Here is a 24,392-nt window from a genome sequence, read left to right as displayed (position 1 = left end):
GTTACAAACAGGGAGGGAGGGAGGCAAACCACAAGAGACTCTTAAATACGGAGAACAAACTGGGGGTGGACGGAGGGAGGGGAAGATGGGTGATGGGCACTGAGGAGGGCACTTGTGGGGATGAGCACTGGGTGTTGTATGTAAGCCAATTCGACAATAAGTTATATTCATAAAAAGAAGACAGACGCTCTCTAACCATGTGAATTTCAGTGACTTGTTTTCTTTCCATAAATCGCAAGTTTTCCCATCTGAAAAATGACCGTGAGACCGCTCTTGTGATGTTGCTGTGGAGCCTGAATAAGAAGTTTTGTGAAAGAGCCTGTACAGTGAGTCAGGTAGCAAAACACGGTAACTCCCAATGTACTTAGTAAAGGAGACGATCTGTTTATTTTCCAGGGTTGAATCCATTCTCAGTTGTTGAACTGCACGTTTCTTATTCCCCAGCTTCATTATCAAGAAGGGAATTCCATGAAGTCAGAGATGGGTTTTCTAGAAAGACATGGGTCCTGGGTTCCATCACCACAGCTGGACTCAGGTACTAGGAAGTTAAACTTGCCATCTGTCCCCTACCTCAGAAATGAGTTCAATCCAACTTTTTCCTATTATTTACTTATTTAATTTTTTATATTTATTTATTTTTTGACAGAGAGAGAGAGCGCGCAAGCCGGGAGCGGCTGAGAAAGAGGGAAAGAGAGAGAATTCCAAGCAGGCTCTGCACTGTCAGCACAGAGCCCGACATGGGGCTCGAACTCACGATGGTGAGATCACCACCCGAGCCAAAATCAAGAGTCGCATGCTTACCCGGCTGAGCCACCCAGGTGCCCTGACTTCTGTTTTTTAAAGACGAACCTTTGACAAGCAGTAAGAGGCAGGTAATATCTAACACTCTTCTATTGGGTAAAAGCATTAACCGGCTAATCACGCACATTTCCGCAACGGAAATACAAGATTTATGGAAAGAACTCTCAGGCCGCTGGTAACAAGCTTAGCAAAATCCTCTCCTTAATCATTCCATTGTGTTTCCATATGTCGTTTTATTGTCCTTGCATACAGCTAGGAATTCGCAAGGACAGATAGCCTCCGTTTCCATCTAAAAACGGTCAGGAAAACAGATCTACATGGAACACACAGGACAGTTTAAACGCTTGCGTCTCCACAGTTTGTTGCTGACAGGCTTAGGAAAAGTAAGTCCCGTAAAAGTCACTTTGAACTGCAGCCACCAGACCACTAAAGTAGTCATCCTGAATAGTACCACGCAGGGCCGTCATTCTGTTGTTTTGTGATACATCCACCTCTTTCGACAAGGCATAAAAAGTCCCTTCTTCCTAGTACAATGGACTTCTCTCATGGTTTTACAATTAAAAAACTTAAATACCAACTTTCCCCATCTTTTCTGAGCTAGTCACGTTACCATCTGACACACACGATCATTCCGGCCGTGGAAAGAGGGATACACATCCATCTACTTTTTACATGGCCTTAGGGATCAACGCCAAGCTCTGTGAACAGACGCCAGATAAGACAGACAGACAGACACACACACACACACAACACCAACCTAGCCTTAGCTGAATTAACAGACCAGAGAAGAATCCCTGCCAGTGAGCCAAAGTAGACTGACTGGGAATAACAGTGACAATTCTAAGGAACTGTGGTCACAGGTAGTTTGGAGTCAAGCGTAAGATGGTCAGAAAACTCTGTTACGTTTGTTAAAATTCCTCTTGATGGGGATTTCACAGGTTATAAATAAATACATTTCTTTTTTAAGTTTTTAATGTTTATTTTTAAGAGAGCTAGAGAGACAGAGCTCAAGAGGGGAAGGGCCAGAGAGGGAGGCAGAGACAGACTCCGAAGCAGGCTCCAGGCTCCGAGCTGTCAGCCCAGAGCCCGACGCGGGGCTCAAACTCAGGAGCCGAGCCGGGAGATCATGACCTGAGCCAAAGCTGGACGCTTCACCAACTGAGCCACCCAGGTGCCCCTAAACAAATACATTTCAAAGCTTCAATCTTGGCTGAAGCTCAGTCTTCAACTTTTAATGTCACCGGTAGGGCACGTTAACGTAGCTATCAATGACGAGCTGCAGCCGGATCAGTACTTTTGTTTCAGGAAGGACCGCGGGGCCCCTGGTTTCCCAGTGTGCACAGCTGTGGTTCACTGACAAAGGTCAGTGTGCACGTTCCGTGTCCATGGGTCATCATTGTTATTCGCCAAGCACCCTTTCCATGGGACATTTTTGTTGTTGCTGAAGGTTTTAATATTCGGTTGTTCATAAAACATTAAGGTGGGTACAGTATCTCCTTCACCCCAAGCCCTGTGCAAGCATATTTGTCCTGTAGTTTTCCACCATGGATGTCCCAGTGACCTTGTGTAATACCACGCTTTCATTCTTTCTTCTCTCCTTCCTACCAGAACCATGGTTTCCTTCCAGCAGCTATCCTGACTTACAGCTTGGGAACTCGGAGGATGCTGACAGCATCCCCATCCCAGCCAGGCACGGCCAGACTATTCCCTCGGCAGTGATAAGTTTAAGAAGTCTGCTTAGACCAATCAGAATATGTGGCCATTTCGTCCAGGTTGGGGGCAGGTGACGGCCTGATGTGGCACGGTCTGACCGCCAGGAAGGACTCCCACGCGCAAGATGGAGGAGAGGTGTTCTCCTTCCTCTGGCTGGAAGCGAACAACCTCCCTCTCTGCTCCAGTGGTTGCTGAGGACCACGAAGGGAGGGCAAGACCAAGGACAGCCAAGACCGAGCTCCCTGGACCGGCCGCCCTCTCCGTCCAGACTGCCCTCTGGACGCCCCAGGGTGTGCCGTGGGAAGCTTGCTTGTTGGGCGAGCACGTTTGAAGCGGGGCTCCTCTTGCTCGCGTTCCGAAAGCACCCCCACTGAGGACACCCTGCTCCCTCATAAAGAATAAGATCCTGAGGAGCTCCTCAACCTGCTGTCTACAAGCTGGGGGCCCAGAAGAGCTTGTGGCGTGGATGCCAGTCTGAGAGCAGGACAGGAGAAGAGGGGACGTCCCGGGTGAAGCCGTGAGGCAGGGACACGGGGGCAGGCTTCCTCCCTTTCTCAGCCATAATATCATATGATTTTAATAATATTTATACACATTCATATTTATAATACATAAAAATACGTATCATATGTCCTATTGGTTCTGTCTCCCTGGAGAGCCTGGCTAATGCAGGAGGAGGGGAGGGAGGGAGGAAAAGACAGCTTCCTTCACCAAAGTGGGAGGGAGGGAAAAAATCTGCATTAGCATTCGTATCTTCCTCTTTAAAGCAAAAGAGAAATTGAGTTCAAGGGTAAAGCAATCATTTTTGTTTGGGCTAAATTTAATCGGAAATTTACTTGCACTACTGGAAGACTGGTTTATACGAACGCAAAAAACAGATTTCTTTCCCTAATTTGCCCACATTGGGAAGTCCTAAGCCCGCATTTACTACCCAGCGTGCAAAGATTAACAGAGTAAAGAGCTCGTGGAGCGGTGACCTAACCCATATTTTACTGTAACTATACATCAACTCATATTCCAGCATCCACCGAAATCTCCAGTTGCCTCAGCATCTGTCAAGAAAATAATGGTTTTGTTGAAAACTTCCGAGTTAAAGAACATTGGAAAAATAGCTAGGTCCCACATGAGAAAACCACTACTTGGTGAAAATACATATTCTAGTGTGCTAGTTTCCATTTTTTTTCAATGCTCATTTATCATTTATTTGGGGCGGGGGGTGAGAATCCTCAGCAGGCTCCATTGCTGTCAGCACAGAGCCAAACGCGGGGCTCGATCCCACGAACCGAGAAATCACGACCTGAGCCGAAATCAAGAGTCAGATGCTTAGCCAACTGAGCCACCCAGGTGCCCCACAACAAATTTTAAAATATATCTTCTTCTCATTAGGGACCAATGTGTAATTGCTAACACCCTTACACTGAGGTTCTGTGAGTTTTGTATGGAAAGGGAGTTTTCCACACGCCCATGTGTGTCTGACAGCCAGGACCGGTGAATGCCGAGCAGCGTCTTGTCTAAAATGAACGTGTTTTACGAGGAAGAAACAAACATTCCCTTTAGACTGTTCGGGGCTGCTCTTCACGGGCACTTCTGTCATACCCTGTCTGCATTTTAAACTCTTGAGCTCTTATTAAAAAGGCAACTAATGCTCCATTCATGCCCTGAAGATGCTTCCAGATGGGGGAGGCATTGGGTTCTGGGCGGAGTGTACATCCCCAGGCTGTAGGTTGATGCAGTTCTACAGGAGCCTCTGCATCCAGCCCCAGGGATGGTCATGTGACTGACTACAGGGACCAATGCGATGGAGACTCCCTGCAGGACGCGGGCTCTGATGCTATGTCTAAGTCTGTAGCTCCAACATGATGGCTGGAGCTCCACCGGCCTTTCTGGACCAGAAGGCGAGTTTGAGAATGGAGTCACCTGGTAGAAAGACACACCCAGGTGCCCGAGGAAGCCACCAGGTTCAACTCACAGTGTCTACCTCTGGACTTAATTCACGCACAGAAGATGAACTTCCACCATTGCTAAAGCCATTGTATTCGGCGGTCTCTATGTCTGTGTCAGGTAGCCACGTGGATGCAACCTTACACAGGGGGCCCGTAAGTTCTCATTTCTGCATAAAACCAGCGTGGACTGGATTTGAAAAGTCCTAACGGATTCACTAGCGGTATCTTGTGCCTGTCCACCGGGCCAGCGAAGACTGCCGTATGGAACACGGCCATGGTTCCCATTTAAATTTAAATTATTTCAAAACCGGTAGGTTAATTGAGTCTTTTCATTTCTTCAGGACATGGCTTTTTCCTTAATTTCTTGTAAAACTTGCAGAGGAACATAAGAAGAAAAGCACTTAACCGCTTCAACTTTTTTGTGCAGATATTCCAAAACGTGCCTTCTCTCTTGTTGTTACTAATAATACTGCAGTGGCCGTAATTCTTTGACAGCCAGGTACTTCCAGGCCCCATGCCAGACGTTTCGCTTTGCCTCTCATGAAAGCCTGTACCCCGCCCCCCCCAGGAAGTAGAAATCCCAGAACTCATCCACACTTTACAGGTGAGAAAAGTAACGCACAGAGAGGTCGTTGGACTTGCCCAAGGTCCACACGCTCACGAACTCTCAGGGATGTGAATTCAGCTCCATCGGGTTCAGCCTCCACTTCAGGATGTGTCTCCAGCTTCCCCTGTGGTCAGACGCTGGTCTAGGGGCTGCAGACGCAGCGTCAACTCCGCAGGCAGTGTCCCTGCTTTGGTCTTCATATGCTGGGCAAAATCAACGTATGACGCACTGGGTCTCAAGAAGTACCATGGAGAGAGGAGACAAAGCAGCCTCTGACACAGGCTGCTTTCTGACGTGGTCCTGACCACCGGCTATGGGATGCTTAAAACCTAACCGACGCTAACACAGAAGCCAGGTGGAGCTGGTGGGATCTCAAAATCACATGGATCCCGATGTTGGGTTTAGGGGGTCTCTACCGAGAGAAATCTAACAGATTTCACAGATACAAGAGACGCCACGGGCTCGGCAGCCGGCGTGCAGCCTGGAATGCTCAGGTACGTGCATGTGACCGGGCTATACTGCGAGAGGTGTTCACCTGCTGGGAGTTGCCGAGATTTCGGGGGTACTGGAGCGAGCCAGCCTTCGGGAAACGATCTAAGAAGCAAGAAAGTGTTGGGTCTTGAACCTGGGAATTTGCTGGAATCATGCTCTTAAATCGGCGTCCATTTCTCTTTGTGGACAGGTCTCTTCAACTCTTTGAGAATGAGGTTAATCGAAAGGTTAATGGCAGCTGTACCGTTGGCAAGGTCTGCCACTGTCCAGGGGATATCGCCTAAGAGGAAGATGAAGTTAATCAAAAAATGGGAGGGATGCTCAGGCAGATTTAGGAAGAATAACTACCAGGGATGTGGGGAGCTCCCAGGGCTCTGACAAGGTGGAAGGCGCTCATCCCACTTTAGGGGTCGAACCATCAGAAGGGCTCACTGGCACAGGGAAGTCACGGCATGGGGCTGAGCACCAAGCCCGAGGTGCGGGCGCCTGGCTCAAGGGAGGAGCCAGGCTCCCTCCACCCGCTCAGGCTGACCTGGGTCTCGTGGGGACCCTCCACTGAGTGCAGCACAGTGGGAAACGCACACTTTTCTCGTGCAACGATGCTTTTCAAAATTGCTTTTCTTTTTAGGGATCCCTTCCTTCAAGGAGGTTAAGCTTTACATCATGACTGGACCACAGAGGAGGGCCGCTGTCAACCTCCTGAAGGCTAAGAAAAGGCTCTCTCGCGAATAGATGCTTTTCCAAAGAAGATACCCAGATGGCCAACAGACACATGGAAAGATGCTCAACATCACGCATCATCAGGGAAACACAAATCAAAACCACAGTGAGATACCACCTCACACCGGTCAGAGTGGCCAAAATTAACATCTCAGGAAGCAACAGATGTGGAGAAGCGGGAACACTTTTGCATTGTTGTTGGGAATGCAAACTGGTGCAGCTGCTCTGGAAAACAGAATGGAGGTTCTAAAAAAATTAAAACGAGAACTACCCCTATGATCCAGCAATTGCACTACTAGGTATTTATCCAAAGGACACAAAAATGCTGATTCAAAGGAACACACGGACCCCAATGTTTATAGCAGCACTGTCGACAATAGCCAAAGTATGGAAAGAGCCCAAATGTCCATCAACTGATGAATGGATAAAGAAGATATAGTATATCCATATCCATATCCATATCTATATCCAGACACACACACACACACAACAGAATACCACTCAGCAATAAAAAAGAACGAAATCTTGCCATTTGCAACAACCTGGATGGAACTAGAGGGTATTATGCTAAGTGAAATGTCAGTCGGAAAAAGACAGATATCATATGATTTCACTCATATGTAGAATTTGAGAAACTCAACAGATGAATATAGGGGAAGGGAAGGAAAAATAAGAAAAAAAACAGAGAGAGGCAAACCCTAAGAGACTCTCAAATACAGAGAATAAACTAGGGTTGCTGGAGGGGAGGGGTTGGGGGATGGGCTAGATGGGGGATGGGCATTGGGAGGGCACTTGGGAGGAGCACTGGGTGTCATAGGTAAGAGACGAATCTCTGGGTTCTACTCCTGAAGCCAAGACTACACTGTATGTTAACTAACTTGAAAAAAAAATAAAAAAGAAAAGCTATGTCTATAGTAGACCAGGAATGGCCTTAAAAATTACGTACCACAAACTCTAGGTTTTTGTATCGCCTTAATGGTCTTTATATTCATAAATGGTTGAAAACCATTTAAAAAGCATACTTCCTGGGAACACGTGTAAATTACATGGAATTCAAACTCCAGCCTCCACGGACAGTTTTGGTGACACTCAGCCACCCCATCCGTGTCTGTCACAAAGCCAAAGCCTTAGAGCCGTGCTGTCTAATCCAAGAGCCATTAGCATGCATGGCTATTTAAATCTAAATTACAGTTGGCCCCTAAACAACGTAGGTTTGAAGTGCATGGGTCCACTTGTACATGGATTTTTTTTCTGATAAATCCGGTATCGTACTGTAAATGCATTTTCTCTTCCTTGTCTTTGTAATACTATTTCTTTTCTCTAGCATACCTCGTTGTAAGAATACGGTGTATAATACACAGAACATCCACAATCTGTCAATCAACTGTTTATGTTATTGGTTAGGCTTCTGGTCAACAGTAGGCTATCAGTGGTTACGTTTCTGTGGAGCTCTGAGTTATACATGGATTTTTTAACTGTGCAAGGGGCTGGCGCCCCTAACGCCTGTGTTGTTCCAGGGTCAAACGTAATTAAATCACACAAAAATTCAGTTACTTGCTGACATTAGTCATGTTGCCAGAGCTCAATGACCACGTGTGGCTGCCATATTGGACGGCTCAGGTAACACAACCAACATTTGTATCAAGGCAGAAAGTTCTATCAGTACTGTCTACTCTAGACTCATTTTTTGGCCTCGCCCATTCAGACAAACTCCTGGTCTTACCTCTAACCGGGTCCCAATGGCCATACTTAGGAAGTACACCCGAGGTCTTTAATTTGTCTTCAATACCGCCATCATCTCCATAGACCCAGTCCTCAGCCCTTTCTGCCTGGACTATCAACGGAGCTCCCAGCATGGTCTTCCTGCTTCCACGGCTCACCCCCCCCTCCCCATTTTGTTCTCCTTTTGGTATTCAGAGCGATATTTTAAAAGTAGATCATGAATCAGAAGAGACTTAAACACGATAAATGAGAAATCCTTCCGCACACCTCATGGCTGGTGAGGGTCTACATAATCCAGAGCCTGCCTCCTCAGACCTCATGGTCTCCAGTCACTACTCCCCCGCTTCCCTCGACCTTTCCATCCGGAGGCGCACCACGCTGGCCTCTGCTTTGGGTCTTGGCAACCACTTTCCCTTCTGTCTGGAAAGCCAGCTCTTGTCAGATCTTCCCACGTTGGATCCTTCTTGGCATTCTGTCTCAGTTCAAATGTCACCTCCGCAGTGACGCTCCAGCCTCCAAGGGCTCACCTTGCTACACCCTGTCTTATTTCTTGCCAAGCATAGATCAATTTGGAATTCCTCTTGCTCAATGATTTTTTTTTTTACTCATTTGCCAGCCGCTCCCCTGAGTGGGATGTGAGCTCTGCGGGATCCCCAACACAAAGGCCAGTGCTCGGCACATCCCCGGAGCCCAGGAACTGCAGGGATGGACTGTTCTCTGGAGCGCCTACAAAAGGAGTTACATCGGGGCGCCTGGGTGGCGCAGTCAGTTAAGCGTCCGACTTCAGCCAGGTCACGATCTTGCGGTCCGTGAGTTCGAGCCCCGCGTCGGGCTCTGGGCTGATGGCTCAGAGCCTGGAGCCTGTTTCCGATTCTGTGTCTCCCTCTCTCTCTGCCCCTCCCCTGTTCATGCTCTGTCTCTCTCTGTCCCAAAAATAAATAAACGTTGAAAAAAAAAATTAAAAAAAACAAAACAAAACAAAAGGAGTTACATCACAAGCATATCTACGCACTGACAGCAACTGGTCATACACGAGCCGGGGCTGTGATAAGCACACGGAAACCAGCAACAGCAGACACACTCTGACTTATTTTGTGCGACGTTGCTTTAAAGGCGCTGGGGTTCAGCCACCACCGTCTCATTATAAATCACCTCCGGAGAGGACGCCTCATTAGGGGCATCAAAGGCCCCAGAGTGGGCTGAAAAGAAAAGGCAGTGGCTTTGTGCATGATAAATAATTCATCTTCAGACGCCTTTCCTATTTCAGTAAGACTTCTCAACTACATATTTTTTATGAGTACGTTTTGTGGATTTGCATCTTCCAAAGATCCTTTTGCATACTGAACTGATCAGCAGTCCAAACCCTGTTTTCACAAGGAGGGCGGTGGCCGGCACTGGTGGGGAGCACGGCCTCCGGAGCCCATCCGTCTGGAATCTATTTCCAGTTCAGCTTCTTGGCTGGACTGCTTGGGGGCATCCTTCAACTGTGTGCCCTCCCGCATCTGTGAAATGGGAGAGAAGCAGCCTCACCGGGGCCTTGTGGGAATTTAATGCCTTAATATATAGAAGGAGGGGCACCTGGGTGGCTGAGTCGGTTAAGTGCCTGATTCTTGATCTCAGGGTCATGAGTTCAAGCCAGTGCTGGGCATCTCTCTCTGTGTCTCTCTCTGTCTCTCTCCAGATAGATATGGGAGACAGGGAGAGGGGTGAATGCAGCGCCCTGCCCGATACATAATTAGCATCAGGAATCTGGTGTCACTATTGTGAACGCTCTTTGGGGCGGCCATGCCTATTCACCAAGCACAAAGCGAGAATGCTTCTTGAAAGCAGAGACTTTCCTCAAGGGCTATTGCAGCAACTTAATTTGCACTTGGTGGAGAAGTATAAAAATGAAAGCAGGGCTGTGCTATCCAGTGTGACTGAATTTTCAAAAAGTCTGAGTAAAACAACAGAGGGTATGTGGCATATTAATTAACAGGCTGACACAGGAAAAGAATACCATGAAAAGTCAAACAAAAAAGAGCCAAGAATCCACTTTCATGCCAAACATAAAAAGAAATGTCATTACTGGAGCCAGGAAAGATAGTTTCCTACTGTAACGCGGGAGCCTCTTCTCTGGTTCTGACCGTGGCGGGTGACTGGCACGGAAACGCTACCTGTGCTCACTCCGGAGGTGGCGGGGGACAAATGACCCTGCGTTACCCTATCTCCGCGTGCAGGCCAGGGGGCGGTGAGGCTGCTCTCTGGGCATCGACGACGGGGCGGTACCCTGCCTTCTGCGGGGTGTGCCGATACGAAGAAGGCCTGGGCTGGTGGGAGAACACACAAGCAAGGAGGATATGCCAGGAGACTAAGTCGTGAAGGTCCTGAAGATCAGCGAGAGCGTGGGCAAATAAAAAGAAAGTTCGTTTTCTAAGAATTTTTTTTAACGTTTATTTATTTTTGAGACGAGAGAGACAGAGCATGAGCAGAGGAGGAGAGAGAAAGCGGGAGACACATAATCTGAGGCTCCAGGCTCCGAGCTGTCAGCACAGAGCCCGACGTGGGGCTCGAACTCAGAACCACGAGATCACGACCTGAGCCGAAGTCGGACGCTTAACCGACTGAGCCACCCAGGCACCCCAAAAGTTCGTTTTTCACTTGATTCTTAACGCAGGGCTTAGGAGCACCGACCCCAGCACAGTCGAAAATCCACATACAACTTCTGACACCCCCCCACCCCAGAACTTAACTATTCACAGCCTACTGGTGACCAACATCCTTATTGGTAATATAGTCAGTGAGTACACATTTCGTGTATTCTGTGTATTATACTGCACTCTTGCAATAAAGCAAGCTAGAGACGATAAACGTTACTAAGAAAAGCATAATGAGGGGCGCCTGGCTGGCTCAGTCAGTTGAGCACCCGACTTCGGCTCAGGTCATGATCTCATCATCTCATGGGTTCGAGCCCCATGTCGGGCTCTGTGCTGACAGCTCAGAGCCTGGGGCCTGCTTCGGATTCTGTGTCTCCCTCTCTCTCTGCCCCGGCCCTGCTCGTGCTCTGTCTGTCTCTCTCTCCCAAAAACAAATAAACACTAAAAAAAAAAAAAAAAAAAAAAAAAGATACTTAAGAAAAGTATGAGGAAAAGAACACACATTTATAGTACCGGACTGTATTTACTGGAAAACCTCCCCTTTTAAGCGGACCTGTGAAGTTCAAACCTGTGTTGTTCAAGGGTCAGCTGTGCTTATGGAGAAGAGGGTATTAGATCCAGGAAAGTTTGCTTAAGATGCATTTCATCAGAATGTTTACAATATAGTAAGTTATATGGCCATCAAAATGCGGGCGAGCTTTGCATGCTGGGTTGATGGAAATGGAACAGTCTCCTGATTCAGGAGGACGGGCACTGATCAGAGAGTTAAGAAGGGGTACATGAGACAAGGAGGGAAGGTGCTGTTTGATGATTACTTTCTCATAATGCCAAGAATCACGTAAGACGAGAGCTGAGCAGCAGTCAGATGAGTGAAGGTTCTGGTGAGGTCTACGCTTCACCGCTCGGGCTTGCGGTTCTCTGGGCGACCACATCCCCCATTCACGCTAAGAAGCAGAAGGCAGGCATCTGAGTGTGGCATCGCCAGTGAGTCAGGAGAAGTAAACTGGCATCTAGCCGCTTCTACTTTGGAAGGGGGCTTGAAGATCGGAAGGGCTTAGGTGGGGTTCGAACAGGATGGAAGGAAGGAGGACACAGAGGGTACGTAAAGGGATGCACTAGGGTGTCGTCTCTATGGCTCTTATCTATTACAGCTGCCGATGGTGTGATCTCAACCATCAAAAATAACTCAAGAGTGTTTGCATCCTCTGACTTGACTACTGTCCCCACCGTGCACGAGGAAATCGTGGGTTGGACAGAGCGGAAGAGTCAACAAGGATCAAGGAAGACTCCCCGGAAGAGGTGACGGGGAATGGGCTCTACAAAGACCTATGAGATGCATTTGTGTTCTCATTAGAGTAAGTTTTAAGGTCATATACTGTACTTCATGAGGAGCACAGGACACACCCGACTCTTTGATCTTGTTTAAAAACCCTGCTGGCCTTCCCCAAGGATCTAGAGACACGTCTACACCCTCACATCACTGTAAATATCACAGAATGTCACCATCGCCAAATGGTTCATTAGGGTGAGAGTCTTCTGATGGTTTGCACAGATTATGATGTTCCACTTGACTGTATCTCTGATTATGTCCTGCTGAAAGTCTCACCCCACTTCCGATGACTAACACTTGGCAGTCAAGGCTGAACGGCACACAGTGGGAGCCCCATCAAGAGCCCGAGAGAGGAGGCACATTCCTACCATCCACAGGAGAGTGGCACCACCCACCTGTATTCCCAGACTTAGAGCAGCGCCCACAACTACAGCATCCAGACAGCCACCACCCAGCAGGATCCAAAACATGTTAGTTTTACTTCGGAATTGAGAGCACGTGCTACTGTTTTCAAGGACTAGCTCGTACGGCATTCACGCCGATAAATATCAGTTATTATTGGGCGGAAGCCCAAAACACTTGCTTTACCCAGACCCTGGAGGCAGGTAGGAGAGAAGGATGTTGAAAGGCCTTGAGGAACCGGAGCCTCCCTCCCCAGCCCCCACCCAGAACGTTCCAGCTCTTTTAAGAAGTGCAAACACTTCTTTCCAGAATCAGACACTGACAAGCAGTTACAGACGTGCACCAATTGCATTAATGTTAATGCACGCTTAATGACCTTTTCCTCAGGATTCTCTTCCTAAGGACAAAAATATATCTACCTACAAGATCGTAAGGCATCATTTCCTGAACGTAAAAAAGTAATGTAATAAAACTCATAGAAATACATGAATGGATTTTTTTTTTTAAAAAGGTTTTATGGCTGTAGACATCAGGGAAAAAATGGGCAAAACACTGAGTAAGAAATAAACGTCTTTTGGGAAATTAGCTTTGAATGTTAGTACTTAACCGCGTCTCATTTCAAAGCTTTCCTGGGGATGGAATCGTACGTCACACAAAGAATGGAGGGGCCGTGAGCCCCACCCCAAATGGATCTTAAATCCTTAATAACAGTATCAGCTGTCACAACTGCATTTGCCTTCAGCATTATTTTCAGAAAACTACAGTTCTCTCCGTTCAAATGCACGGTCCGGGGGTATTTTAATTTCCGAGATTTTACAAGAACAAGTGAAACAGGCATGTTTTTCCTCTTGGTGGTAATTAGGGGGAGGAGGGGGATTTCTACTACAGAAAAGGTCTGTGGATGTGGCTGCATGGAAATTGAATACCCCCCAAACTTCTGCATGTTACAACCCACGACCTGTGGGATTAGAAGGCAAGTGGTAAATCGTGGAGAACACGTGCAGCGATGTGCCAATCAGAAGGTCAGCATCGCTCATATACAGAAAACGAACGCAGAAGGTGGTGTCCGTGGGCTGGGGGTAAGAGGAAGGAATTCATGTGTAGATGGCGGAGAGGGTTTCAGGGCTGAGGGATGAGAACGTTTCTGAGATCTGTTGCACAATAATGTGAACATATTTAACACCAATGGACTGCACGGTTGGAAGTGGTTAAGATGGTAAATTTCACGTGACGTGTTTTTACCATAATAAAAAAAAGATTTTTTTTTTTTTTTAAGTTTTTTTTTTTTCAACGTTTATTTATTTTTGGGACAGAGAGAGACAGAGCATGAACGGGGGAGGGGCAGAGAGAGAGGGAGACACAGAATCGGAAACAGGCTCCAGGCTCTGAGCCATCAGCCCAGAGCCTGACGCGGGGCTCGAACTCACGGACCGCGAGATCGGGACCTGGCTGAAGTCGGACGCTCAACCGACTGCGCCACCCAGGCGCCCCCCAAAAAAAGATTTTTTAATAACAAAGTCATAAGAAATGAAATTCCCAATAGGGAAAGGAAATGGGTAAGAGCAAATGTTTGATGGGGAAATTTGCAAATGAACCAAAAGAGGGCAAATTTAGGCAGCAATAAAAAAAATTGAAGCAACGACGAGGTATCATTTTTGCTTAATAAATGGCCTATGTTAAGATTTTAATATCCTAAGTTTGTGACTCATAGGGAAATGGATACCATCATACACAGCAGGTAGAATTATATTGGTTAAACTTACCGGAGGGCAGTCTGGTGACTGTTATCAGAAAAATTACAATATTGCATATCATTTGATTCACATTCTTTGGTTTGAGTTTATTCCCAAAAGTATGTGCAGGAATCAGTCGGAGCTGTGTGCAAAGATCTCTGTGCAAAAATGTAAACCATAGGCTATTTCATAATAGGAGATCTCTTACCTATTTTAGGTCTGTGTGTGAACCATGGAGACACAGGGGAAGCTTTCTGGATGAACCTAAAACCCAGACTCCTGTTTCCCCCCCATCTTTCCTTCACACCCGTGCCCAATGCAGGGGAAAGTCCAATCACCTACCCACTAAGAACGGACCTGGAAGTGTCCACCTTGCCATGTCTCCACTGTCCTGGCTGTAGTCTCCTGGGGCCATCCAGGATGGCGTCAGTGTCTGTCCTTCCTTCTCCCACCGTCACATGCTTTTAGCTGGACACATGGCCTCTTGGGATAGAGCTCCCTCTCGCCGCTCCCCCGCAGCTACAGGTGGTCACTCGGCTGAGTTCAGGGCTGGCGGGCTTGGGGCACAGGTGCTGTATTCAGGGACAGGCCGTCCTTGACGGAAAGGAACACATCCTCCCGCTGTCCCTCTGCCTATTCCTGCTGGCTGCCACAGGGACATGTTTGTTATTATTCTGAGGCCATGGGGAGGAGGTCAATAGCTTTGGGGATAGAGGGAGGCTATGTCCTAACTCCCTGGAGGCATCAGAGAAGCCCCAGGCTGCTCACACTCTTACAGGACAGGTGAGGGACGAGTAAACGCCTAGCTCATTAGATCCGGGTTATTGGACAGCATCCAGCGTGCAGGTCCTAACTCTCCCTGACATCTCTCTGGCTCTCCCAAATCTACTCTCCACCTACAGCCGGAGCGTTCTTCTAAACACATACATCAGTCCATGTGACACCCTGCAGAGAGCCTTGCAGCGGCTCCAAATCACATTTGAAGATCCACCCCCTTGTTCTAGCTTATGAGCGCCCGGTGACCACGATCTCAACCCAGAGCGCCTTCTCCTCACTCATCATGGTCCCAGTGAGCTGGCGCTCCTTCCGGTTCTCTAATATTTCAAGAACGTGTGATGCAGATGAAGAGACGCATGGACATCAGATCTCCTTCAAATATCTCGCAACGAACACATGTTGAACAAGCACACAGTGGAAGTGAAATGAAGTGGCAAAACGACCGTGTAGTGAGGGCAATCTCTCTAGCAATGGCCAGAGTTCTTTTCCCAACCAAGTCAAAGGTAAAATGAAGCCGCCTTCTCAGGAAGGGGGACTCAGAACACTCCAAATATAAAAGACTGGGGAGTCAGGACCCTGAAGACTTCACCCTTAGCTCCAAAGGAAGATATTCCAAGATCACTGGTAAAACGTCGTCGGACCAAAAGTGCCCTTACAATTCATTCAACTCAGCTCAAGAATCAGTGAGCGCGTACACGGTGTCTAGCATTCTTTTTACGCCATGAAATATGGCGGCCAGGGCCAAACCCCTTTCCTGGAAGAATTTACAACATTGTTGTCAGGGCGCTGTCTATCCTTTGCATCGAGGGGTGAAATGAACAAAATAATAGCTACCATTTATTGTATGTTTGCTCTGGACCGGACACAGTTCCAAGCACTCCTGAGTTATCATTTTAGCCTCCTACTAGCCTATGAGTAAGTATTATCTCTTCTCCCCCTTTAGATGAGGAAACGGAGGCACCGTGAGTGAAATCAGCACGTTTGCCTAGCTGGCAAGTGGAGGCTCGGATTCCGTTATGTTATTTTGCTTCCTGGGGGTTTCCTAAAGATCAAGACAGAAAGCACACACAGGTGCTCAACATGAGTCTCCACTTCCTCAAGTGGAAATGAAGGAGGACTGTTACAAATATGGCACAAATAATCATTTTCCTCTTGTTTCCTTGCAACAGAGTTTAAGCAACGTGCCATGCTAAAATAGAGATTAACTAGCCTTCCTTCCAAGAGGTACGGCCATACGACTACGTGCCGATTGGATGTAAGCAGAAATATTGTGTCGGATCCTTCTTTCTTGAAAGCTCATTTTCTTGAGCTTCTTCACTTCTGACTTTTTCTGGTCTACCGAACATGGATATGTTGGCCAGCCCTCCGGCAACCATCTTGGACCCTAGGGTTACCACGAGGGTGGAAGTCACGCCCTCAAACCACCGAGGCAGAAAGAAAGAAGGAAGGAGGCATGCGCCACCACGCCGAAACCAGACCACTAACCTTTGGAGTTCCTTCACGTGAAAAAAGAAACGCATCTGTATTTTAGCCACTACTGGCTGGGTCAGAGCAGGCTGGGTGGGCGAGGAGCCCTCTTGATTTCAAACAAATGCAATTCCTAAATGGCGAAAGGCACGACTAGGTCTTGGCTGTCTCGTCACGCGATCGTACGGTACTACACCCGTCGTAGCTAGACGGCGGGGTAAGATGAAAATGGTCACAGACCAGCAGAGGCCCGAGAGGCGCCTTGTCGGAGTGGGGATTCATGCGTGTTACGGGGAACGGTGGGGTTGGGGATACGTGATGGGGGCGTCAGGGACACGTGAGGCAGGAGAAACGCTGAGTGCGGGAAACGAACAGGACGCTAACCTACGCTGAACAAAGCCACAGAAGCCGTGCCGAGTACTGCAAAGAGCTCATTTGATCAAAGGTGCGGCACAGGAGCAAATTCAAATAATTCCTTGTTCGAGATAAATGGTCTTGCCATCCCCAGTAATAGAACCACTCACTAATAGCCTAACCAAAGGAGTGCTACCCTCACACGTGGAGAGATACACCAAGGGAGGCTTAGCGCCTCCAAAAAAAAACCACAAAACAAAGTTAAAAGGAGCCCTTATCAAGGACGTACCCCAAACTGTTACATTTCCTAACGAACGGCATAATAAGGAACCTGCCGTCACCAGGCAACTGTCCATGCTACCTTTCATTGAAAGATTGATTCCCAATGCTCTTTCTCTACGTATATAATAACACTTGTCGATATTTTCTAATGGATGGTGTGGAGGAGACACCAGGCAGGCAGTGGATAGGTCGACTCATGTTTTACATCCGACAGGAAAAGTAGTTTTGGTAAACAGGGGAAAGCTCACCTTATGGTCGGCAGACCAACACGCCCAAGCTTTTGCACTGTGAAAATTCACGATTAAAAAAGGTATCGTTCCTCTGTAGGGGCTCCTGAAGAGTCCGAGGTACAGGCAGGGCTCTACGGGGCATGTGTGTGTTTCGCTTAGGGAAACGTGGAGGACGGGTGTTCCCACAGGCGGTGGACTGTGTGACACAGAAACCAGGGGCTGGTCCTTCCAAGGAGAAAAGCCCATCTCTGTTTCACGAACCCTAAAGAACACGTAGGCAGACTTACCGTCTTTAATCTTTTCCAAATAGGTAACCTACGAATGGAATACCATTGACTTCTTTCCTAGGTCGTGTTTTATTTATTTCTAACTAGCTGCCACCATGAGCAGGTTGACATTTCACATTCAAACTGGATTTATGGCTTCCTTGGAAACTCGGTAGCTCGTAAGAACTGAGAAGCCGGCGTGGCTTTGCTGCGTGGCTGACGCTAGCTGCAGCTTTGAGAGGGGGCAGGCGTCTGCCATGTGACCTGCTACGTTTCCCTCACACTTGATCGATGTGGTCTCTGGGGGCGGATGTATTTGAGATTGTCAAAGTCTACACTGTATGATGGAAGCACATTTATTAAATGATCCATATTTTTCCATATAATGAAGATCCAAATCTAATACCTGGAGTTTGATGATTTTGTAACTAACGTTCTCAGAATATGATTTAGAGAGAACACATTTTTGAGACTCAGCTCTGTTTAGCAGACTTTGCGGGTCAGGTACCCCCCCACAACCCTGGTTCCTGGTTCTCTGACAATTCCCCGCCAGGTGTGGGGGCAGCCCGGAGCCTTTCTTTCCCTTGGGTTCTGTATTAACAGCCCAAGGCAGGGACCTTCTTACCATGGCCAGCGGTATGACGCCCATCAAGTCCTTCGGACTCACGTAGATCTTGGATACGCCCAAGTCAGACGTGATGTCTCCTGGATACTCGACCTGCCACGTGACAAGCTGTGTGGCCGGCAGGTCACTGGGCTCCTCTATCCGTACGTCAACCTGCATGACTTCATCGGAGGCGTCATCCGCACTAGAGAGAAGCAGAGAAGAGCAACGTTGAGAGACTGGCGAGTGGTGACGCTCAGCAGGCCCTGGGCCGCGCCTGTCATTTCCGCACGTGCGTCCTCGTGCACGCGTGTGTTCCCATCGTCCCCGTGAAGGGCGTCTCAAGACGCAGCGTCAAAGAAACATGCCACGTCCAACGTGATTCGCGGCACCGGGCTGGTCTGAGACATCACCGCTCCCTGTGTTTGAGCAGGCGCTCGCGGAGAGTCACGAACAGTGGGCGTGCCTTTTCCTAAATGCTTTCCCTCGCCTCATCCCCTCATCATCATTAGGATTCTTTCCCCCATTCCCCGAAATCTATAGGCTGCTTATATCGGACTTTCCAGAGCCACGGCCAGCCCGGAACTTTCAAGGTGTCCGAGGGAGACGTGGCTCTGCTATCTGGTGGGGGGGAGACAGAGCTGCACAGACACAGAGGTGAGGCACGAACGGGAGGGCGAGGCCACGGGGGCCATGCTGATAGGCAGGGAGAAGCGGCTGGATGTCGCTTGGGGATCGGAGTAATCGTAGCAATTATTAGTGTTTAGACATGTTTTTCGCCTGTAAACATGCGTCTGGAGACGAACCAAGTGAGACTATCAGGGTGATCTTTGCCACTGTCTGTGTCAGTTTAATTAACCGGCCACCTCCTCTGCCTCTTCACAGGTTGCTTTCACAAAATGCCTGCTCTTGTACATCATGGGTGGAAGAAAGGCAGGGGTGGGGCCGGCCGCTCCCTGAGGGAGGGAAGAGTGCAGAGGGTACAGGGAAGGATTAGCCGAGCGAGGAGGCAGCTACGAGAGATGCTTTTTAAACCTCAGTGGCCCACACGACTCTCACCTGTCAGATCCGTCTCTGAAGATTTGGATGTCACGTAATTGCAAAATGACCACTGACACCTGACACTCAGGACTACAGGGTTTGTCCTCTTATATACACAGAGCTACTGAAACTCTGTGTCTCACACCATCAGACCCGAGAAGAAGCTCAGAGGCAGATGGTGGGGCTTCCTGGGGGCTTTCTTCTCAAAGTAGGGGATGGGCTGGAATACCGGGATAGGGGCAGCTATAATGAAAGGAGGCAGGGGGAAGAAAGGAGAAAGAGGAAGGGGAAAGGGAAGGGGAGGGGAGGAAGGGAGGAGGAGAAGGAAGAGGGGGAGGAGGGAGGAGGAGGAGGAGGGGGGAGGAAAAGGAGGAGGAGGAGAAACAGGAAGGGGGGTGAGAAGGAACAGAGGAGTGAGATCAAGGAGGCATCCCCGGAAAGGAAAGAGGCCAGACTGAACCCAGAGGCTGACTTTCTCCTTGAGCAGCTCTAGCACGGAGCAGGGACAGGGACAGGGACAGGAGCAGTGGCAGGGGCGGGGGAGGGGCAGGGACAAGAGCAGCGGCAGGGGGAGGGACAGGGACAGGGGCAGTGGCAGGAGTAGCTGCAGCGGACGGTGAGCGCTGATCAGGAAAAATATGGCACCGAGTATGGAAATCCCACAGGACTTCCTCTCTCCTGACCTCTGCAAGAAAGCGTAACTCTTTGAGAAACGGTGGCTGTGATAAAGAGTCAGCCACCGCCTGGCTGGAGCCTCCCCCTGGCGTTTCCACGGGCAGAGGGATCCTGCGGTCAGGATGCTGAACACACCTTTCTGGGTTTGGGATTTACGAGAACTCTGGCGTCTCCTACCCGTTCCCGAGACGGCGCGTCCTTCTTGCGGCCGTGCCGAGCCCTGCCTTCTCCACCTACTCACGGGAGAGCGAGATCTACGGGACAGAATGTTCAGGGACCCCACGCCACAGCGGACACCTTACAGCGGAGCTGGGACCCTGCCGTATACACGGCTTTCTGTCCCGCATCCTCACAGGTGACCTAACGTCCAGCAAAACCCCGCAGGCCTCGCTCCCCTCGACACTGGATTTCACCGCTCTCAGTGCCCGCACGCTCGCTTCCGGAGCTCACTCTACCCAGAAAAGCCTTTGTCAACCTCTCCACGGATGCAAATTCTTCCCATTCGGCAAGAGCTAGCCGTAAAAGCAACACCAGGAACTTTAAAAGGGCTCTACGTACTTCATTAGTTTACTCATTCAGTAACCTTGCCCGGTTCTCTATAAAGTTTATTTTCTCTTTTCCTTTTAGGTCCCTTGCCTGGCCGAGATGTGAAAGAAACACGGTCACTTTTGAGCGGCCTCTCCTCTCTCTGATGTGGTGATTAAAAACTCCCTTTGTTGGGAATTCTTAACCCGGGGACCACAGCAGACTCGTGGATTCCGAAACTGCGTGCAAATGTGTGTTTTTCTCGAACGATTCCTCGGCTTTTGCACGGGCTTCTCGGTGATTCTGACGCAGTCGGGCTTTGGGGCACGTTCCTGGTAGTTTCTTCTGTAAATTCTGCACATGGTGATCTAGCTTTAGACTAGCTCGTCCTGTGTGTCTTGGTGGGTCGGTGGAAATCTGAATTTGAATACCTTTTTTGCAAATAGTTAACGTGTGCGGGATTGCAGGACGCTTGCCTGCTTGGCGACATTGACCGCTTCTTCGTGTTGAAGTGTGAAGCTAGGGACCGCACCTTTGCGTCTGTGTGTTTAACCGTGAGTGTCCTGAAGAGGGGCCGACGCTTGCTTTGCACCAAGTCGTGCCCAGCAGCGTCTGACACCCGGTACTCATCAGAATGGAGTCTACTGTGTTCCAGGGCGTAAGCAGAGTAGGTGATGAGCACTCATACAATCTGCCTAAAGCCATGGTCTCCGTCTTGCCTGTGCGTGAGCACTGCTGGGGGAGCTTTGTAAATAAACCGATGACCAGGCACCACCCCAGCTGAGTTTCTCTCTCTCTCTCTCTCTCCTTTTGTTCCTTCCTTCCACCTGTCCGTCTTTTTTATCCAGGCGACCCCACCACGCCACCAAGACTGTGAACAACTGACACAGGTGTAATTATGTGGATATCGGAGCTCTGGGAAATATTCTGGAAATGATGTGTTAGAAATAAAATGTATTCAATTAGTGGATTTGGAAGGTATGCCTGGAAAAATCAGTGAAGGCACAGGGGAGCTGTGAAGAAGGTTTCAGATGCCCATGAGCACAAGGGTGAGGAAAGATAGGAAAAGAAGGCCAGCCAAGGAGGCGTAGGGGGTGGCAAAGCATGACGTGTCCAGAGGCCACCCCTGCAGCCTCCCTCGTCCCCTGCCCCCTCCCCCAGGCCAATCAAATACCGAGCAACAAGGATGCGCTCCGTGCGTGAGCTCCACGCAAAGGGCGATACTGTGGAGTCGGGAAGGTTTTGCGTGGACACGCTCCGTGCGCCATCAGACTTGGGGACTTGCCGGCCTCTGGCCACGGGGGCCACCTGTGGTTTTAGTTTCTTCTGCCTGCGTGGGTGCTACCAGCAGAGGAAAGCCAAGAGGCCGCCTCTCTGTCCTGTCTCACTTGCGGCTGATAAGTGACAGGGAGCAGAGTGGGGACGCGGCCCCTCACCGCACGGGCACCTCAGATCCCTGCACGCTGGCTCCCTCCATCTGGGTTGGGAAGCCCCTTTCTGCAGCCTGTCCTCCTTCCAGAGATGAGCACGTCTCCCTGGCCTGGAGACTTCTTCCCATTCCTCCACAACCTTTCCTCACACAGTTGCCTTTGTGCGCTGGGTTCAAGATCTAAACCTTCTCACTAAGAAGACCTTCCTTCAAGCAGACAAAGGCACAGTTGGGAGACTTCCCGACATTTAAGGGAAATGAAATGCCCTTTCAGATAACCAGGCTCTCAGGCATAGACGGTGACCGCAACCCTCAGGGCCACGCGGCTCAGAAACCCAAGAAAGAAAACGAAACTCCAGGCTTTGCAAGACCACCTCAGCACATCCCGAGGCCAAAAAGGGCATCGATTTCGAAAGAAAAAGTCTCGCTTTCGGATCGTCGCAGCTCTTTCCAGAGCGATGCAAACAACCAACCTTTACCGAGTAGCTCTCGTGCCCCAAACACTGATTTTAAGGGCTTTTTACGTCTTATGGCATATGCGTGTAGCCCTCATGGCGTACCAATACAGAGCTGTGATTCACTGTCAGTTGCAGACGAAAAGCTAGGTTCAAGGAGGCCAAGAAATTAGCAGGGTCGCTCCGCTGACAGCAGAAGGAACCGGGAGAGGTGAGTGGGCAGGCCTACTCTTGATCTCCGTGTGCTGGGCTCCCCCACCTCGTTCTCCAGGGCAAGACAGGCGTGCTGAGCAGCGATGAGGATCCAGGAGGGCAATTCTCGGCCCCCGGGGGAAACACAGGTCAGTGTGCCACACCAGGAGACCAGATGCCTCAAACAAACCGGACAAGCAAAGCTGGCACACTTTTGCGACAAGAGACTTGGACATCAGGCTGCCTTTAAAAAGGGTCCTCAGCCGACTTTCAGTTCTATGATGTGCCTACAAATCCAAGCAGAGATCTGGAATCGGGAGCTCTAGACAGGAGAGCCTACCCTCCACCGGAGGGAGGAGAAACCACGTAGACACGGACCTGGTAGTAGGAGAATGATCTAGAAGGAAGCATCTGAGACGCAAGGCCACGCATGCCAATGCCTGAACTGCCAGCCCCCACGTGGGCACCTGGCTTCCGGCGTGAGCGTCCGGGGGAAGCTGGTGGGGGGCGGGGGGAAGCCCAGAGATTCCGTTTCCAAATAGGCTTTGCGACACGGTACCCTCAAAGATAACTGGGTGACATTTCTGAGATGAGATCAAAAGGAAAGCCGGAGAGAAGGTGAAGCTCGTGTCTAAGTGTCTGTGAACTTAGAAAATAATTTGAGATGCGCCCCCCGCCCCCCAACAATTCAGAACACTCCCCAGAGGTCATAGGAATGAGAGTCATTTACCACGGGGCGGAAATTACCTCCTCGCCCCTTGCGTCATTCCCACGCGCTTCACCTCTGGCTGGTGAGCGCTGCTGTTCCTGACGACCCTGACCTGTGACTTTCCCCAGATACCTTTCTTTCTTGAGTGTCCAAAGCCACACTGCCCACTCCAGAGTGTCCCCCCACTCTGGGGTCGGGCTGGAGCCGCCCTCCACGTGCATGGGTTCTCCCTCTCTGTTCTCTTTCCCCTGTCTCCCGGGACACGTCTTTCCTAAATGGCTTGCACGCAAGGCTTTGTCTTCCAGGGAAACTGAAGGGGGTTTTGAGGCAAGGAGAACACCAAAGGCGGCTGGCAGATGCTACGTGAGACAGTCTGGCAAGAGAAACGACGAAAGAGTGAAGGGGCAAAGGGGCCATCACACCGGGTCCTCGGCCTCACCGGCTCCACTCGGAGGAATCCTCCAGACCCAGCCAACAGTGGCCCGCGGTGGCACGTTGGAGATCTGGGCCAGACGCAGACGCGGGGTTACCGGATGTCTCTCCCGAGCAGAGGAACCTCCTTCCCCCTCCCCTCCTCCACATCTCATTTTCCAGATTCAAATAAGGATATTACTCAAATTGTTTCTTCTTGGACATTAGCGCCAGTATTCCAGTTTTCCATTACAGACGTCTTTTCTCCTAACTTTTTCATTAGCATTCTCAGAATAAAATCCTTTCATTAGGAAGTAAAATATGCATGGACCCTTTAATGTATGTACTTTGTAATGAGATTTTTGTCACCATAAATTTGTCTTCTCGTGTCCTCTGTTTCTACCTTATAATCCTCTCAGGTCTGCTAACCAGAGTCGTTCTGGAAAAGACAAATGGGAAAGTCACAGCTTGGACCACATCATGCTGTCTCCCCTCCTTTGACCTCAGGGCTTCCTTCCTCCCGTCCCCACACTCCCTCCACCCATCCAGGGAGAGGCCTTGGATTCCTGGTGCCTGTTGGATACTGTGCTGGGTGATGGGGAAGCGGACGTAAAAGCTGGCTTTACGATCTTGGGGCGTCTGGGTGGCCCTGTCGGTTAAGCATCTCTTCAGTTTTAATTTTTTTGGAAAGTTTTTTACTTATTTATTTTGAGAGAAACAGAGACAGAGACAGAGAATCCCAAGCAGGCTCCACATTGACAGCAACAAACCCAGTGTCAGGCTCCTACTCAAGAACCTTGAGATCATGACCTGAGCTAAAGTCAGATGCCTAACCGACTGAGCAGGCGCCTCAGCATCAGATTCTTGATTTCAGCT

At 49.4% G+C, this 24,392-nt stretch overlaps 1 protein-coding gene across 2 annotated transcripts in view; it reads right to left on the bottom strand.

The window, feature by feature from the left end:
* TMEM132D (transmembrane protein 132D) overlaps positions 1–24,392 on the bottom strand; it is a 564,124-nt gene that overhangs the window by 159,253 nt on the left and 380,479 nt on the right. For both annotated transcript variants that reach the window (XM_086681430.1, XM_086681429.1), the window contains one exon: positions 18,101–18,284. In XM_086681430.1, coding sequence (XP_086537556.1) covers positions 18,101–18,284 — 184 coding nt within the window. The remainder of the gene's footprint in view (positions 1–18,100; positions 18,285–24,392) is intronic.

Source organism: Puma concolor, chromosome D3, assembly GCF_028749965.1.
Source record: "Puma concolor isolate L17-30 chromosome D3, mPumCon1.1.hap2, whole genome shotgun sequence".
In the NCBI taxonomy this organism is placed as follows: Eukaryota; Metazoa; Chordata; class Mammalia; order Carnivora; family Felidae; genus Puma; species Puma concolor.
This window is presented reverse-complemented; position numbering and strand designations above follow the sequence as displayed.